Here is a 17,549-nt window from a genome sequence, read left to right as displayed (position 1 = left end):
TATAATCATAGAAGATCGTGATAGATTCACGAGCATTCAAGCAAATATCATACATACTTTACACTGTATAGCTAATACCAATGTACGTTGTGACGTGAAACTAAACTGAGCCCTGTATTATGACTTGATGTCACTAATTCAATTCCAACGTATGTGAAGTTAGCAGATTTAGCCTTTTAAGATTCTGATATATGTTGAAACATACATTGTTTACCATACTCAGCCTATTCAGCAGCAACATACGCATTTTGTAATATTACGCAAGTTTATAAAATGAATGAAATATGCAGCCTTTTAGCAAACCCCTGTTAATATCACATTATAAGGCATATTTAGCCTTAAAAGTAAAATAGTAAACCAATTAATTTAGCAGACAAATTATTGCATTAATCATATTCAGCATTCGCTTTGCTCCTTTTTCATTTAAGACTTTGTATAACATGATTATAACAACTTGTTAAACAACACGACAAACGTACTGTGTCGGCGTTGTTTGTCACTTCTCTGACAATCTCTTACTCTATCAGTCATGCATCCTTATTTATTTAAGTAACATTTTGTAATATAACAGGTTTTATTCCTTAATTATTACGGTTTACATAGCATTTTTCATTGTTTTTGTTGAAAATTATCTCACTTGGTTCGAGCGTGAAAATAGCCATGATGTAGGTATGGTAATTTTGTTTACTGCCAGTAGCAAGAAAAGCATTTTGTACAACTGTCAAACCAGATCTTTGTCCAGATTTATGAAAAAACAATTTTAAAAAATAAAGCATTATGGATGAACGTTTGAGCAATGGTTATGACAGTCTCATGTCCAGATTTAAAAGGTCTTGTCAATCTCTGTATATTCATAAATACATACACACTTGTGTTATGTTTATTAGTCCATGTCGAAGATTTGTTTAGGGTTGTTTTTTCAAAATTATTACTAAGCTATAACAAGCACTGATTAACAGTCACAGTATTTATTTATTGGGCATTTTATAATAAAGTTGTTTTGTTTTAACAGTTTAACAATATAAGCAACGATTGTAGTATGCTATCCTTTAGAGCTCATCTTTGCAATACACATGATGAGCTTTTGGAACTGTTTTTTGTCCGTCGTCAGTCGACAGCCGTTTGTGAAAATATTTTTTGAAATTAAAACTTTTTAAATAATCTTCTCTGAAATTATAAGGGTAACAGGTATGATATTTGGTGAGTAATATTGTATATTGTGGTTCTGTACTACGTTTGATCAAATCACTAGACCCGTCACATGGGTCACATTATTTATATACATTAATATAGTTAATAACTCACATATAATAATCTCTTAAAATACAAGTCTCAAAGCTTTGATATTTGATATAGAATATCAGATAGATGTAGTGTACACCGTTTGTTACACCCATCATGCCTAGCGTCTAGAAAAAGGCATTTGCAAACAGCGTAGACCCAGATTAGACGCCGCATGATGCGGCGTCTCATCAGGGTCTGCGCTGTTTGCTTCAAGGAATTTCTGTAAGATATATTCTCAATATAAATAAATATACTAGACATCCCTAAGTTTGGAAATAAATTCTTCCAATTTAGAAGGATGGGAGAGTTCACTAGGCATTAATGGGTTAAATCATGCTCCTGGTGTTAAAATGGACTACGCTATAGGGCAACGTAAATTATATTGATTTACATAGTGAATTTTAAAACAGATCTTCTCAACATGTTATTTATCATACAAAGAAATATATTGTTTACACTGTTACTAGATTCACACCAGTGGTGATAAAAAATCAAACGTTTTGTAACCTTAATTATCAGAAATCTTATCTGGAAAAAACACGTATATTGCTCAAATTACTTCGTTTTACGACATATTAATTGGTGTCAGGTGGGTTTGTAACGCGGGAAGATATAATCCAGGATGCATCAAGCCGTGTTCATAACGAGATCATTTGATATTTTATACTTCCGTGTGTTAATGTTTTATTAAGATTAAATCCTCAAAAGCTTAAACTCTAATCAACTTGTGAGAACATTAAACATTTTCATTGAAATCATGCCTTTTCAATATAGCGGGTTTGGTTGACACTGTCAAAGTTGTGATATAAAATAACCAACAGTAACTGTTATCGACAGTTAACAATTTTATTTTTGTGAGTGTGTTGTTTGTTTTCTTAATCCAGATGGCTAATCGAATGGTATGTTTTATTGGAGTTTACGTTAATTATCTTATGCATTGAATGACATTAAACGATTATTTAATTATAATTATTTATAGATTCACGTGTTTTGAATTATGTTGGTATGAGCACGATAAACAGTTCGCCACATAATTTAAACTTAGTTTAATGGAAATCAACCAAAATGGTGATACTATGTATTCTTAAATCTATTTTTTACTCAAACGACGTGATAATGTACGAAATATTGTTTACTAAAAAAACGGTTAGGAAGCAGCATTCTTCTATATAGAAGAATTTGAGCCGTCGCGTTTGTTGACAGTTGTTAACTTTAGAATTATGATAAGCTGATTATAAAAATACATACAATTATTTGCATATTAAACCATTTTAAGAGATACAATACAACATTTTGTTTTTGCAGAAAACATCGTCGCTAATTTATATCGTAACGTGCACGCTACTAGCAATGTCGGAAACAGGCGCTGAAAGAGAATTTAAACCGTCATTAGATAAGTCGGGGATGGCGGACACAGACTTGTTTAGAGTAAAAAGAGCATCGCTACCGATGGAGAAGATTTGGAGTAAACCAACCGTGACTATAGATGATAATGGAGTGTCAGTTTGCAAACGCTACCAATGTACTTACAACAGGTAAGGTAATTTGGATCAGTTCTTTGATACAAATTTAAGTACTGTTTTCCGTTGCGTTAATGTTACATATTTGCATTTAATTACAGCTCTTTGACCTGACATATTGCTGTGTTTTTTGTGGATCTCTTTGACGTAGTGTTGTTTTGTGCTTCCTAATTATGTCGCCTCTATATGATATATTTTTTGTTCCATGTTAAATACGTTCTATTATTTTTTGTCACAAAATAATACATACAATACGTTTAAACTGCTAACTCGTTAACCATGAATTGATGCAAATAAGCACAAAAATATCGCGCCTATATTTTGGATGCCTGTTTAATGATATAAAGTATATAAAATATTTAATGCATTCATGTGTAGTTATTTAAAACCACACAATCATATAAAGCCATACTGATAAAACGCAATACTTTACTGACACGCATATTATTTTTGTTTCGTAGTTTTGTGAATCTCAACCGAACGTTCCCGGGCCTGTTCCCAACAGTTGATGAGTTCCAGAGGCAGACGGGCCTGCCAGTCATGTCCACCGAAAAGTGTGTGAAAAATGTGTCCACATTGGCGCAGCCCCTCACAGACAGGTCCTTAAGAGAGGCGCCCTTCACAAAGGTTATGTGTGTCACTGGGAACGGAGACGGGGATGACTGCTGCCCAACGTAAGCATATTATTATCAAAATAGTATTGTAATAAAAGTAGGAATTTGTGTTCGAAACAATATGATTGATTGAACCGGATTGAACGCATGGTAGTTTTTTAACAGACCGTGTTCTTGCTCACCACATGGTATTATAAAGCAAAGGGATACTTAACTTTGAAGACGGTTTTAAGTATGAACATTGCATTCCTATTGAAATGTTTAACTCTTAGAACACTGTAAATGTAAATCGGTACTCTGCATTTTATAGTATGATATTTCTGAATTATGCTTAATTAAAAAACAGCGAAACTAAAGAATGCTTTGTCGTTCTGTAATGTTTATGAAGTAAAAGTATTATTTAATTGTGATTTTAATAAATGTATGCATTTAAGTGGTAATTAAATATAATATTGAAGTGTTTAAAATGAGGTTGACATATTTAAAAACGAGACTTATCATAAATATTGCGATTTATCTGCTACTGTGACAACTAATTGTTCACAGCGTGAATGCTATTTTATTTGACAAGTGTTTGCTTTTTTGTAGATTTAAACATATCGTCCCATACAACGACAGCACTTTCCGAATTCGAAATGATTTGAATGGAGATCCGCGTCATATAATTCAGCTATTCACGAGAGGAACTTGCGGGTAAGAATTATATTTTTCAGTATTGTATAAGGGTTGCTCTTTCAGTTGCACAAAAATAGTATAAAATAACAGAACACAACTTAAAAACTAGGATTTTTAAAGTCTCGAAATGCAATGTGTTTAGTTTGTTCAGCAACAAATAAGCTGTGAGATCATTTTCGAAAACAAAATCGTATATTAAAGTGATTTACGATACCTGATTTTTGTGGTGGAATGGCAAAAAATCATTGCTAATATTAACATCAGGAAAATATTTCATTATGATATAATTTTAACTGTTTTATCTTTTAAGATTTGATTGTATATTATATATTATAATTATTCTTTACTAAAACGGCCACATTCATATATGACCCAATCTTCATATGATATTAAACATTTTTATTTGATATGAAAAGTGGTCGTGCGGTATAAGTCTTATGTTATATTATTTTTTTTTATTAAGTATGACTGACTTTAAAATCTCATTTACAGGTCCACCAATGACTGTCAACATTGTCAGCAAGAATACAATATAATGTGGTTGTTGGCAATTAACCTCTCGGGGTTAGGGCCGGTTGACCCTTTCGGCTTCTACATGTTCCAAATAGAATCATATTGTTCCTGCAAATCATATACTTAAACACAGTAACAGTGTTTGTTTCCGAGGCGCTTTATTCAGTTGTGTTGTATAAATTTTTTATTTTCATACGTGTATATAATTATACGTGTAGCATGTAAATGCATATTTGTTATGACACATATTGGGTAACATTAAATTTGAACTACATCACCGCCTCACAGTGGAATCTGGAATGCGATAGGTTTATGCAGTTTTTATTACATTTTCATTGTTATTGTAACATATTGTATAAAGCTTGTTATAATGTGTAATACAGTGCTATTGGTCTTTTCATATAATATATCGTCATATATTTTACACGTAACGCGTTCCTTACATTAAAACAAACTCAAGTAAACTGTGATCACTTTAGTGTTTTTTAAACTGCTTCGTGTAATACTTATTGATTTGTGTGCATTACTATCAGATTAGGCCTGTTAGACACTGTAATGAAATGATTGATTTATCTGTCTAGGAAATACGTATTATTTATCAGTCAAACATTACGCACTACTCAATATTATGATCACGTATTATGTTACTCAATCCACTCTGTTGTCGCCAAATTCAGCACTCACCATATCAATATGCAACAAAACATATAATAGGGGCACCAATTTTGATATCCTGCACAGGTCGCCGTGGTGTAATGAATATGGTGTCCGCCTAACGACCGGAGGGTCACGTGATCGATCCTTCCTGTGGGAGCGCTCTTGTTTTGTAACCAAAAACACCAAGTTCTGTTTATAGGCCCAAGAAATGAGCTCGAATGCATATCAAATAATTAGTACGTACTTTAAATGAAATCGAGCTAAAATTAATCGATTTAAACTAATCGTCAGGTCTTTTCAACCTTAAGATAGCAGTTGTTGGGACCAAATCGTCCAAATATGACACAACCCTTAGAAATGTATAAAATATGATCATCAGTGTACATATATTCAGTGTAAACCAATCTCGAACTAAGATTTAATACAACAAAACAGAGGTGTGTGTTATGAAATTGGGAAGACATAGAGAATCTTTAATAGCATTTCGTACTGGAATCTATGAAAGGAGTTGAAGACAGATGTTCACGACTTGCCAAGGTATTAATAACACAAATACTCAAAACATATTTGCATACGTTTGTGTTTGAAAATGACAAAATACTCGCGTTCCTAACATAAGATGCTATACTGATACGTGATAACTTCATCAGACCCGCACTTGCAATTAGGTATTGTTTGTTTTAGTAAATAAGGAATAAAAAGTAGATTGACAGTTAATAGTGTATTATACCATACATCGTGTATGTATTATGCGTGAATCATTTTATTGTGTGTACTGAAACGAATGATTCATTATTGTTTTACTTTGATTAATTTTAAAAGAACGTTTAATGGCATATTTACTGAAGAAGTAGTCCGTTATGAGGGTGACTGAAATAACAAATTCATCCGAAACCTAGAGCTGCACCTTAAAAAGCATTAATCTGTAGAATACAGCTCGCATAATTAACGTGTTTTAGGAGAGAAACATTAGAAGAAATTCGAATAAAAACGTTATATTCGTGTATGTTATGTATGTCGCGTATGTATGTTGGTCCTTTAAAGAAATATGTTCATGTACATTTTTATGACGTTTTATGCCAGTAATTAATTCACTTTATCAGTAGTAATTAGTGAATCAATATTAAAGCGCCATTTTAGAATACCATGAACATGTTATTTAAATTACATAACAAATTTCATTGGATTCTACTTCCTTATTCAATATATGTATACGTTCGAGTCACCGTGATACGATCGATCCCAAAGATACCAATACAACTACACTACGCGGTATAATTAAAAAAAAAATACTAACGGTAACACGATCAAAATGCACATTTGTTTGTGTATGAAATATAAATATTTTACTCCGTTTATATACAGCTGTTGATAAATTCCAATAAAGGAAATGAAATGGATTGCCACCAACAGTATTGTCACCAATTATTCCGAAATTTCTATATAATGTGATTGTCCGGTAAATGGAGATAATAAACTTATAACAATCCGTTGACAATCTGAGGTAAAAATAAATATTTTAATTATTTCAGCAATCAATTTCACTCGACCTGTTAAGCTTTAACAGAGCACCAATCTAGTTATCCATCATGCTAACATAACAGTTGTGTACGTCCATTTGGTGTCCATTTCCTGTAAACTTTGTCCAATTAATTACCGCATCGTAAATATTTTAAATATTTCAAGTTTTTCTGTCTGATCAAGACGCTTGTTAAAATATTTACCTTGACTGAGAATTACATTAAACGCTGAACAGCTGTTGAGGACAAGCCTGCCGGACAGACGGACTGACATACATACAGGTAGTACATTCTGCTAACACCAACACTAATACGCCATTTAACGATCTTAATTATTAACAATAATAAAATGTACACTATAATGATGAGTGCTATTAAGTGAACTATTAAGTGTACAACATTGTTTACATTTTTCGTACCATTTGGATTATGTATATTTAATTATTGTGTTTGCTTTAATTATAGCACAGAGTATTTGTTTGGTGGTAACACACCGTGATTGATGGAAATAATACCACCAAGAAGGATGTTTTAAAGAAATTATTTCTCTAAGTGTGTTTGTTTTCGTTGACATCATCTTTTCAATTAATTTAGAATTGCTTCGGTATAATTTTGCAAACATAAACGATGGCCTTATAGAATTGTTTTCCAGAGCATACGTGTTGTATTTCTGGTTTGCAACCATCTTAAGTTCAGATAAAATTATTTATCTACCGCATGTTTGAATATTTGTTAAAAGTGTGTATTGTATAGCCTGTAAGGTTCTCCGCGGTGATACCGATCATGTTATGAAAGACTTCTATAAAAAAACAAGTTTGTTTTATATACAACGTTTATTTGTGCGTATATTTACTTTGAGCAAGCTTATAGGAGTTCAATTCTGTACCAGACGACATAAACATATTACTTATGCAGATACATTAAATTTGCCCTGGTGCATTTCAGGTACAATAGTGTGCCAAACTATGTTCACTGCTTAGAAAAAGCATCAACAATTTAGAGCGTTTCATTTTAAGGCTATTTACGATTGGAATGTGAATGTACCAATCTTAAAAGAAGGTATTAGTAAATGAAACGTCTTACTTGTGTCTTGCACGAATGGAATGCAATTAACATAGGTATATGATCAATATTATGAAATTGAGTATAATCAAAACGAAGCTGAAAGAGAACTTCTAATGAAACATCACGATTACATAACATGTAATCCTGATTCAATTAAAAGGAACGTAGTAAAACCTATACCATATTCTTGTACGGTTTTGTTGTAATTCATACAACAAAACAGTCACACACTACAATCGGACATAAAAGCCTAACAGTAATCGGTAATTATATATAATGATATATTGAAGAAGTTGTATTTTATATTAATGTGATGTAGTTTTGGTTTGAACGTTTTTTAAATTTAATGTCGTAAACATTCAGATGATCTTACTGTGTATGTGTCGCACTTATGCTTTGAAAGTGTACGAGAACTTTACATAAGTCCGTTGTATTATGATATACAAACTACGATTACTTGTGTACAAAGATATATATATATATATATTTAAAAATACTATTGTAAAAAGGTGAGCTATTTTAATTTATAAAGCTTTTGGAAATTGAAACTCACGTATAATATATTATGACTAACGTTTAGTTTGCGTCACAATTTCATTACTCTGTTTCGGAGAATCCTCTTTATATCATCTCTATCTCGTCCCACAGTTATCGAAACGGTTAAACCAGCACTAAATGTATTTATTTATGGCGGGTTAAGGCCAAGGTAATTTTGAAGGTAAAATTTAGAAACCTACGTTACCGTTTTAATCGTGTCCTCTTTACCACTCATATACGTTAAAATGACTTTAAATAAATGTGCATCAATTTTAACCCAGTCAGCAAGCCCATATCGGATAGATATCGGAAACTGGTCGGAATATCGGCAGATAGGTCCGACGACGAAAATTAACCATACTGATATTTGTCTGGGAAAACAAACACGTTGATACCTTAACTTATCATATAACTACATTAAATGCATTATTTTTCATTTGATTGTTTGCATAAATCTTAGAATCGTGTAAGCCTTTGTATTTTGGTGTTAAATCGCCCCTTTGTTCTGCATTGACCGATTAGCTCGACTTGATTAGATATTGTCAAGACTTAACCACGGAGCGTATATTGACCTCATCTAGAGTCCGTGACTTAATTAACAACATGGTGTCATAAACCACACTAGGTGGCAGATCACAGTACCATTAAACACGATTGATGATGTCACCATGTGTTCTCTTTCTGTCATTTGGTTAAATAATTAACGCCGACATACTTAACTGTTGCTTAAATTAGATATGTAAAAATAAATAATAACGTATTTAATAATGATAAAATTTACGTAAAAAACAAGTACAATTTAGCGTGTATCGGTTAAAAACGACGATATTTCGTATTAAGATTTAATGTTACGGCAATAAACGAACGACATAAAAACAAGAAAATTACGTTTGACAGCAACGGAAGTAAATAATGTTAAAAAAAATGTATATAGATGAATGTGTAAAAATGTTAGATATTTGTCACTCGTACTCATAACAATGAACTGGTTTGTACAACACATGTCAGGGACAAGAAGTGATACCTAACAGGGCTGAGTACTCCAGCTTTAGTATTGGTTTCCTATATACTTACAGCTCTCTTGCATGACATTTAAGTCAATTTACAATCCTTAGGACTGTCACACATGCAGGACGCAGCAGGAGGTGTGGAATGCCATTTGAGTAACTGGTAACTTAGAGGTTGACGTTTTCTTATTTATTGAAATATTAATTAGATCTATTTATTTGTTTCAATTTGATTTATTAACAAAAGTAAAAGTAAAAGCGGTAGACAATTAGTACGTTAGTCGCGTTTATTAAACCAATCATGGGTTATAATGAATGGCATGTAAATCACGCTGTAAACGGATGATGCACCAAAATAAAAGAAATACTATAAATGAGATCAGTATCAAGTAAATAAAGCTTGACGTTGATTTTTTTAAACTCAACTGATAAAGTCGTGGACCAGAATTCCCTACTTATTTTACAGCTTCAGGTTATTATTATAAATTCACATAGTAGAAATATGTAGTGTACGAAGATGAATGAACCCTAAAAAAACGACAATATTTATTACATCAACATCTACAATGATACTCCCATTATTACAGAATAAACTAATATCTGGTGTCTCAATGAGAAAGTTATATATGTCGCTGTACTCGAACATCGGCCATTTGGTCGGGTCATTTTTCCAACATCCAGCATGCAATTTGTACGGACATTAATTTAGTCAAATTAGATTTATTTTCTGGGCATATCGGGCTTTCGAAGTGCAACCCTTCATAATAGTCAAAAGACATTTTGAACACTAATTACAACACATTTAATTAACTATTAACGTCCAAATAGGAATGCAATTGGCGAAATATCAGCAGAGGTAGCTCATTCAGCGTAGTTAATCGATCGTACATGTATCGAGGGCATTGTTTTCACCGTCGCTAAGGTACTGCCCCTTTTGTGACGTCAGCGCGATATAAGAATACGTTTTTGGGGTAGCTTTTAAAGTACAGATTTGACGAGTTTTAAGTCATGTATGGTTATGCGGCTATAATATTTTAGACTGAAATTAGATCAATGTTGTTCATATTCGAGGTAAAGCATTTTTTAAATTCTTATTTCATATAGATTTATATTCAATACATTTTGTAATAATGCTTAGAAGTGTGTTCAATTTTGTATGTTTCAGTTTTCTACCATGAGCATATTCTGATCGAAGTGGTAAACTATGCGGCATTATTTAGTTTTTCCGTAGCAAACGATGGTCATAATAGTAGAAAATCCCGGGAAATTAAACATCAAGACAATTTCCATTGAATCAGCCGTACCTGTTCAACAACAATGGCAGAAGGAAGAATTCGCACCTTAACAGAGAAGGGCATGGAGCCTTTCAACAAGGCACTGTTAAACATTACCAGGAATCAACCAGTAAATGGAATGCAGTTAAAATGATTATTGAAACTGACATATCAGAAAAAGACATACCCTCACTACACTGTATTGAAAATGAACTTGCTGCATATATACATACATATGACAATAAATATAGAGAGTTTGGAGATTTTTTAGCAGCATCAAAAACTGATGTGTCTACTGAAACTGAACAGGAACTATCTGAATTACATAGCAATCGGACCCAGGCACCCTTAAGTACAGTCAATTTAAAGACCATTTGATAACACTATTCAATCCAAAGTATCTGTATTTTCAAATATTGTTGTGAAACTTGCAAATGTTGGTACCTTTAAAACTCATCCCTTTGAAGGGATACATATCGAGTGTTTTATTAGTCAAAGTGGAGATATTTATATTACTGTTTTCAACTTGAGATCCCACAAAAGTACTTTCATACCTTTCCAAATATTGCTTCAAATATTTTATTATCTGTACTTGTTCCACATTACAGCTCCGATCTTAAGTCAAAAACACATATATCTGTAACATAGTTAGACCAAATTGTAAATAGTTCTTACTTACAATTTCTACTTTAAGGATGCTGAATTTTGTCACTTTTGTCATATACATTGAATTTGTATTTTTAGTGCAATTTTTCAAATAGATGCCAGTTCTGTCCAGCTGACAGCTCTTGTTTGTTATTTTCTGTAACTCTTTAAAGATTATTTTCAACCTTAAACCGGATATTGTTGTGAAGAGGTTTTTGACAAAGCATGCGCTTTAGTTGTAAAATATCTTATATACAGTCCTTGTTTTATATGCCTGCCATATATAAAACCTTATTTTTTGCATGCTTAGCTTTAGTTTAGGAATAGGAGTTTAATATATTGTACACTTGTTTGAATACATTCTGTATATCTTTCACTTCTATTTTGTTGTGGTTTTATAATATTCTAGTTAATTCCAGAGACCAGCTAGTATATATATATATATATATATATATATATATATATATATATATATATATATATATATATATATATATATATATATATATATATATATATATATATATATATATATAGCAGTAGTAAACAATACCAAACCGATAATGGACCGATGTTTTACCAATATTCAGAATGATATCGGTTAGATATCCCTTTTAATACTAATGCGATATCGGACCGATGTCCAAAAAATGTCGTACCTATGACGGATAGACGACTCAAATGATTACTGTTTGATATAGGACCGATGGATAACTGACAAGACATCGATCCGACTTGAAACCGATGGGTAAAACGATATCGGTCAGATGTTGTTAACGATATCTATCCGATAAACTGTACCAATATGCAAATGGCATTGAAAACATGTACAATCCTACCAGCCATGGTGCAATATCACAAGTAAAGGTTGAAAGTTGAGCTTTTTGTTGAGTTTCCGCTAAAAAGTATATATTTAAAAGATGTTCACGAAATAAAGGTACAATTTTAAAAATAACAAGACTATGTTCAGAAGGTATATCTCCGTCACGCCGCGGTCCTATATAGTATACTCTTGCGTTGAAGATTTCTATCGATTTGGTGATATTTAAAGTCAACTGCCTCAAATAGATATTCTATCATCCGTATATGTAAAATCTATTTTCCAGTTTGAAGAAATGCGCATTATTTGCTGAAAACTCAACATCTGTCTTAAACGGACTAAAACAATATATAAGATTAAAAAACATGGTTCAAAAAAGTGTTGCGAATTATCATTTTATTTTTGAAAACGTTTGCTCTTTTTAAATCCTTATCTTAGATGCACAGTATTTGAACTTAATATATTTTTTAATTAAGTACAACGTACATGTTGTTGAAACATACAATAATATTTAAAATAAATATATGATAGGTCATTATATATTGCGTACGTATACACTGTATCAGGGTTTATTAGTAAAATAATGTTGAAATGTTTACAATGGTACTGATATGCATTACGATACACGCTTGGTTCATAGGAAATGGTTTATAATATAAAATGTATCATTCAGTCAACAACAGATCATATCTTGATAAGCCCTAAGGCCAAATGCAGATGTTGGATAACCAAACTATTTCAATCTTGATATTGGAAAACGCATGCATGTGTTTATTGTACCAAATACTATATATGATATAACTTTGTTATTGGATGTTCAATATTTGATTAAGATGTTTAATTCAAATGTAGATAACGACGAACCAACTGTGGCTGATTTCGTAAACACAAATGTTAAAATGTGTTGGTAATGCTTGAAAATAATTGTCAAGGAAAATGAAAATTTAGAAATGTCCTGGAAATGTTGGTCAAGGTATACATTGCACTGATTGTATTGACTTGTTAATATTTTGGTCTGAAACAGCTCGTTATTTATCAGAAAATAGTGTATTCCTACAGTGTTACCCAAATTTCACGACCATTGTAACGCTTCAAAATAAACTTTAAATACCAAAGTACAGTACTTTAAATAATTGAGCAGGAAATAAAATTAAGTTGGGATGTATCTAGCATCTAATTAACTGATAACATGTGGTCGGTTATGCAAACCGATTAATATAACATGATGATTAAACACTAGACTAAACACCATGCCCAAGGGCCATACTTTACATGAAATAATACTTATGTGAATTTTGGTTGCATAATTCAATGTCGATGCGAGGATTTTCCGTAGGCGATTTGTTGTCTCATCGTTTAAGCTGTTTTATGCAGTATTATAATTAACGTTTTTGGCCTGTGGTGTAGCCCTAAGGCCATAGCAATGATACCAAATTCTGAGGCAGTCAGAATTGGCTGGCTGCCAAAACCCACGAATAAATGAATTCCCAAAAGTCCGATTTACCACTTGGCGGTAATTCATTCGCAATCAAAGAAGTTCTTCGCAGATCTCAATAATCCGCTTTGTAAATACAGAACATCACTATATAACATGGCATAAAACGTGTAAAAAATATTATTGAAGCAAAATTGCTAAGCATTGGCAACGACATAATTTTTAATATTGTTTGCATATTCAGGCGAGAATAAGTTCCTCACTTGACGGTCTAAGCCGAAAAGATACGAGTGTCTACGGAGACAGTAAGAAGAATATTTTTGTGATATATTTTTTGAAGACATTACATTTGGTATTTATAAACATATTTTAAGGTATTGTTATTTTATTTTGCGTTAACGAGACATTCAAGAAAAAAAAAGAAAAGAAAAAAATCAACAACAAATATTCATGATCATTCACGGAAATATGCGAGGTTACCGGATATGGTAATTCACTGCGCAGATCGAGCGCGCAAATCGAGCGCGAAAAGTTCTACGTGAGACAACGTACATAATCTGTTCACCGTTCTTTGTCAGGGTAAAGGCCCAGTCTCACTATGATGCCGGCGGAGCCCCTTTGCGTGATCCGGGATCTACCGGGGCTCTTCCGGGATGACCCGGGGCTCCATCGGGGACGACCGGGATGAACCGAAAAAAAAACCGGGGCTCCACAGGGAAGTATTAAAATGTTTAATACCTCCGGGATTAACCGGGAGTCACCGGGAAGGACCGGTAACGACCGGTGCGGCACCGGGAACAACCGGGACGGCACTGTCGCTCCACCGGGGTCCATACAGACCCCGGCAGAGCTACGGCAACGCCCCGGTGAAGGCCGTTAGAGCTACGGTATATAAGAAAACATGCGCTCTGCCGGAACGCCACCGGCATTCACCGGGATAAAACCGGGGCGTTGCCGTAGCTCTGCCGGTTCTGATGCCGGTATATCCACGGTGAGTGCCGGCGGTGTTATGGTATACCGGGGCTCTGCCGGCTTTCACCGATGCTCAACCGGGGCACTACCGGCGACAACCGGGGCTATGCCGAGACACTGCCGGCTTTCACCGGGGCACTACCGGCAAACGTGAGACTTGGGCTTAAGTGAATTTTCTTTTGTACACACATTACAAAGGAAGTATGAGTTTTTTCCTGATCTGTTAATTATGTAAAAGAAAGCTATTTTACGCTATTGAAATTGATTTATTTTACGCCAACATTTTTTGCGGCCATGTTGTTATTGTTGTATATCTTCACCGCCTATGTAGACGAACCTCTACCAGATCTGTAGAATTGAACAAAAGGTTATCGTTCCCACAATCAGTATCGTGTTGTCCTCCACCGTCTATGTACACTGTAGTATATACACAACTATTGTCTTGTCTTACAGCCTCTGAGCTTCTGCACTCAACCGGTAGGGTCAATCCGTATAGATCCGGACAAAGGGAGAAATCCCACAAAACATCGTTAATGCATTTTACTTCATACTAAACCTAGCCCCAGGCCTTCAGCGCCTACAGCGCTTTGATTAAATAAGTGACTTGCGTTTTGTTGAGCTAGTGGGCAAACAGCGTTATGTAAATTTCAAAAAGCCAATACTCATTCGTGTTACATTTTCTTTTAGATACTTCCTCAAAATCGTTTGATTATCCACATTGAGTGTCATAACGTTACAAAATCCCCATATTAATGATCACCGTCTGTCAAGTAGTTGATGATGACACGAACAGTTGTGTCCACACGATTTCGAAGTCGGTTGATCAAGATGAATCAAAGTGTTGCCAGAAAATGCATTTATATTACCTTAAGCAAATAAAAGTATGTGCAACTAGTTAATACCGACTCAGGTAAAACTTTCAAGAGAGGTAACAGAAGACATTTTTTATTTTTTTAACAATAAACAATAAACGACAAAAGTTGCATATTAATAACGGGTAATAAAACGGGCTGAACAAGGGTGAGTCGACAGTGTGTTTTGATTTGTCTAAAACAAATCGTGCGGCATGAACCTCTCCAAGTTTTTAAGCTACTTCTGGCAAGTCCTCAAGCTGCGAAATGACAGTTTTTTCCGTTGCCATGACACGCATGGCCTGGTCGTGAAGTAGCAGCGAGTGAAATCACATATTTGCCATCAAAGGGCCGAACACATTGATGAGCTTGGGTCGGCTTTCAAACATTCTATATAAAACAAAACAAATGCGTGTTACACTTTTATAAGTTATTATTATTCCACTGTGATAGACGTCTATTAAGAGGTAAATCGGTCTTCATCAGCCATGTACGTACTTGTTTGTGCAAATGTTTTTGACATGTTTATACTTGAAGGCTTCCCGATCCGTGTTATCGCGTCAGAAACTAGTCGAATTGTAATTGACCTTTCAGAATGTTTATTTTACGTGTTTCATTTAATTTAAAACATAATTTGTTAGAGCTAATTTTCAGTATACAACACTTATTATATAATGCAATGTACGAAGTCGCCAATACGTCAAATACTTGTTGCAGTTTAATGTACTGATAGGATTTTCATTGGTGATTTCCATTATTTTCGACCTTAATAATCACACCTGACAAGGTGACATGTATTTCTGATTTGTAATTATTGACGAAGAGCGCTGGTTTAAAAAGTCAAAACAGTTAATGGTTTGTGTTATAAACGTGTCTATCATTAATGAAAAAGCGTTTACTGTGAGATTTAGTATCTTGTAGCACTGTTATTTTGCATTAGTCATAAACCTTCTGTTAGAATGGAATTGAGTCGACCAATCTAACAGTATCTCACATCAAAGAAGAAAAATTGATAGACGTAATTTATAGAGCTGTGATAAAAGAAAAAAAAGAGAAAAGTATGCTTTAGAAATATTTCCCAGTAATGTTATACATATAATGTTCAACGATCCAGAACACAATTAAATATAATCAGTTGTAAAGTTATCTAAATTTGTTTCGACTTTCATGCATCGAAACCTAAAAACGATTGTTTTTTATGGTTTTAGGACGTGTAGGACATTATTTTGTAACACATATTGCTCAAATATATTATAATCATTAAGGCCATAGTGAAACAAGTTTTTATTCTTGCATCGATAAAATATTCCCGTTGTTTCCCGGCCGCATTCTTAAATTGTCCTCGTTGATCACTCTGTACAGTCAATTTAGGAATCGGATTTTAGTTATTTCCTTTACAAGTCGCCTGGATCTCCTTTGCCTTATATTGACGAATGAACCGCACAATATTTGCGATTAGTCTATACTCTAATAAAAGCATAATGCAATAATCTACTATGACATTTCACTCTCTATATAATAAAATACGATACTTTTTTAACGGCAAGATGACTCTTGCTTTGCATGGATCAAATTGTTGTGCTTGGTTAGGATAATATATTTGTGTTGTTCTCTTTCGGTAATATGTTGTCGTTCAATTATTAAACGATTTTATTTACAGCTACATGTATGTGTTTGGAATGTAATCAACCTATATTAATGATACAATGAAAGATTACATTTACATTCAGCATCCATCCTTTAAATGTAAATGGAGCTAAACATGTATCAAAGCATTAAGGTTTTTAAAGTTCACCATGTTAATTGTGTTTTTAAAATTCAAATATCATCATTTAGACTTCAAATGATGTAACTTACATGTATGTCAATCACTCTATGTAGAATAACAGACAATATTCCGGTTCCCGTTTATTTTACGATTCTGTACATTGTCGTTTTAAAGGGACTGTCAACCACAACGACGAAGAAAAGAAAAGTTGTAAAATACCGTATTATTTAAAATTATTAGTTTATATTGTTTTAAATATTACGACTGGTATATTACATTACTTGAAACAAGTTGTAAAGTTGTCATATGTTCAGTATATTTGGTAATAAAATTTACTGGGTATGTCTACCAGGTAACTACCAGTTAACTATAAATAACGCCAGTAGATTGAT

At 33.3% G+C, this 17,549-nt stretch overlaps 1 protein-coding gene across 1 annotated transcript; it reads left to right on the top strand.

The window, feature by feature from the left end:
* Positions 1 to 1,998: 1,998 nt before the first annotated feature.
* Positions 1,999 to 4,877, top strand: LOC127880675 (uncharacterized). Its single transcript, XM_052428008.1, has 5 exons — positions 1,999 to 2,183; positions 2,590 to 2,819; positions 3,266 to 3,478; positions 4,007 to 4,111; positions 4,586 to 4,877. The coding sequence occupies exons 1-5, from the start codon at positions 2,169 to 2,171 to the stop codon at positions 4,731 to 4,733; spliced, it is 711 nt and encodes a 236-aa protein (XP_052283968.1). The 5' UTR covers positions 1,999 to 2,168; the 3' UTR covers positions 4,734 to 4,877.
* The last annotated feature ends 12,672 nt before the right edge of the window (positions 4,878 to 17,549 follow it).

The sequence above is a fragment of the Dreissena polymorpha genome, chromosome 5, assembly GCF_020536995.1.
Source record: "Dreissena polymorpha isolate Duluth1 chromosome 5, UMN_Dpol_1.0, whole genome shotgun sequence".
Lineage (NCBI taxonomy): Eukaryota > Metazoa > Mollusca > Bivalvia > Myida > Dreissenidae > Dreissena > Dreissena polymorpha.
Note: the sequence above shows the minus strand (reverse complement) of the source record. Positions and strands in the feature narration are given on the sequence as shown.

Bases quoted from the DNA above. Each gene is read 5' to 3' on its own strand.
- LOC127880675 (XM_052428008.1), top strand. The intron at 2,820-3,265 runs GTAAGGTAATTT...TTTGTTTCGTAG, and splicing joins TACCAATGTACTTACAACAG to TTTTGTGAATCTCAACCGAA. The intron at 4,112-4,585 runs GTAAGAATTATA...TCTCATTTACAG, and splicing joins TTCACGAGAGGAACTTGCGG to GTCCACCAATGACTGTCAAC.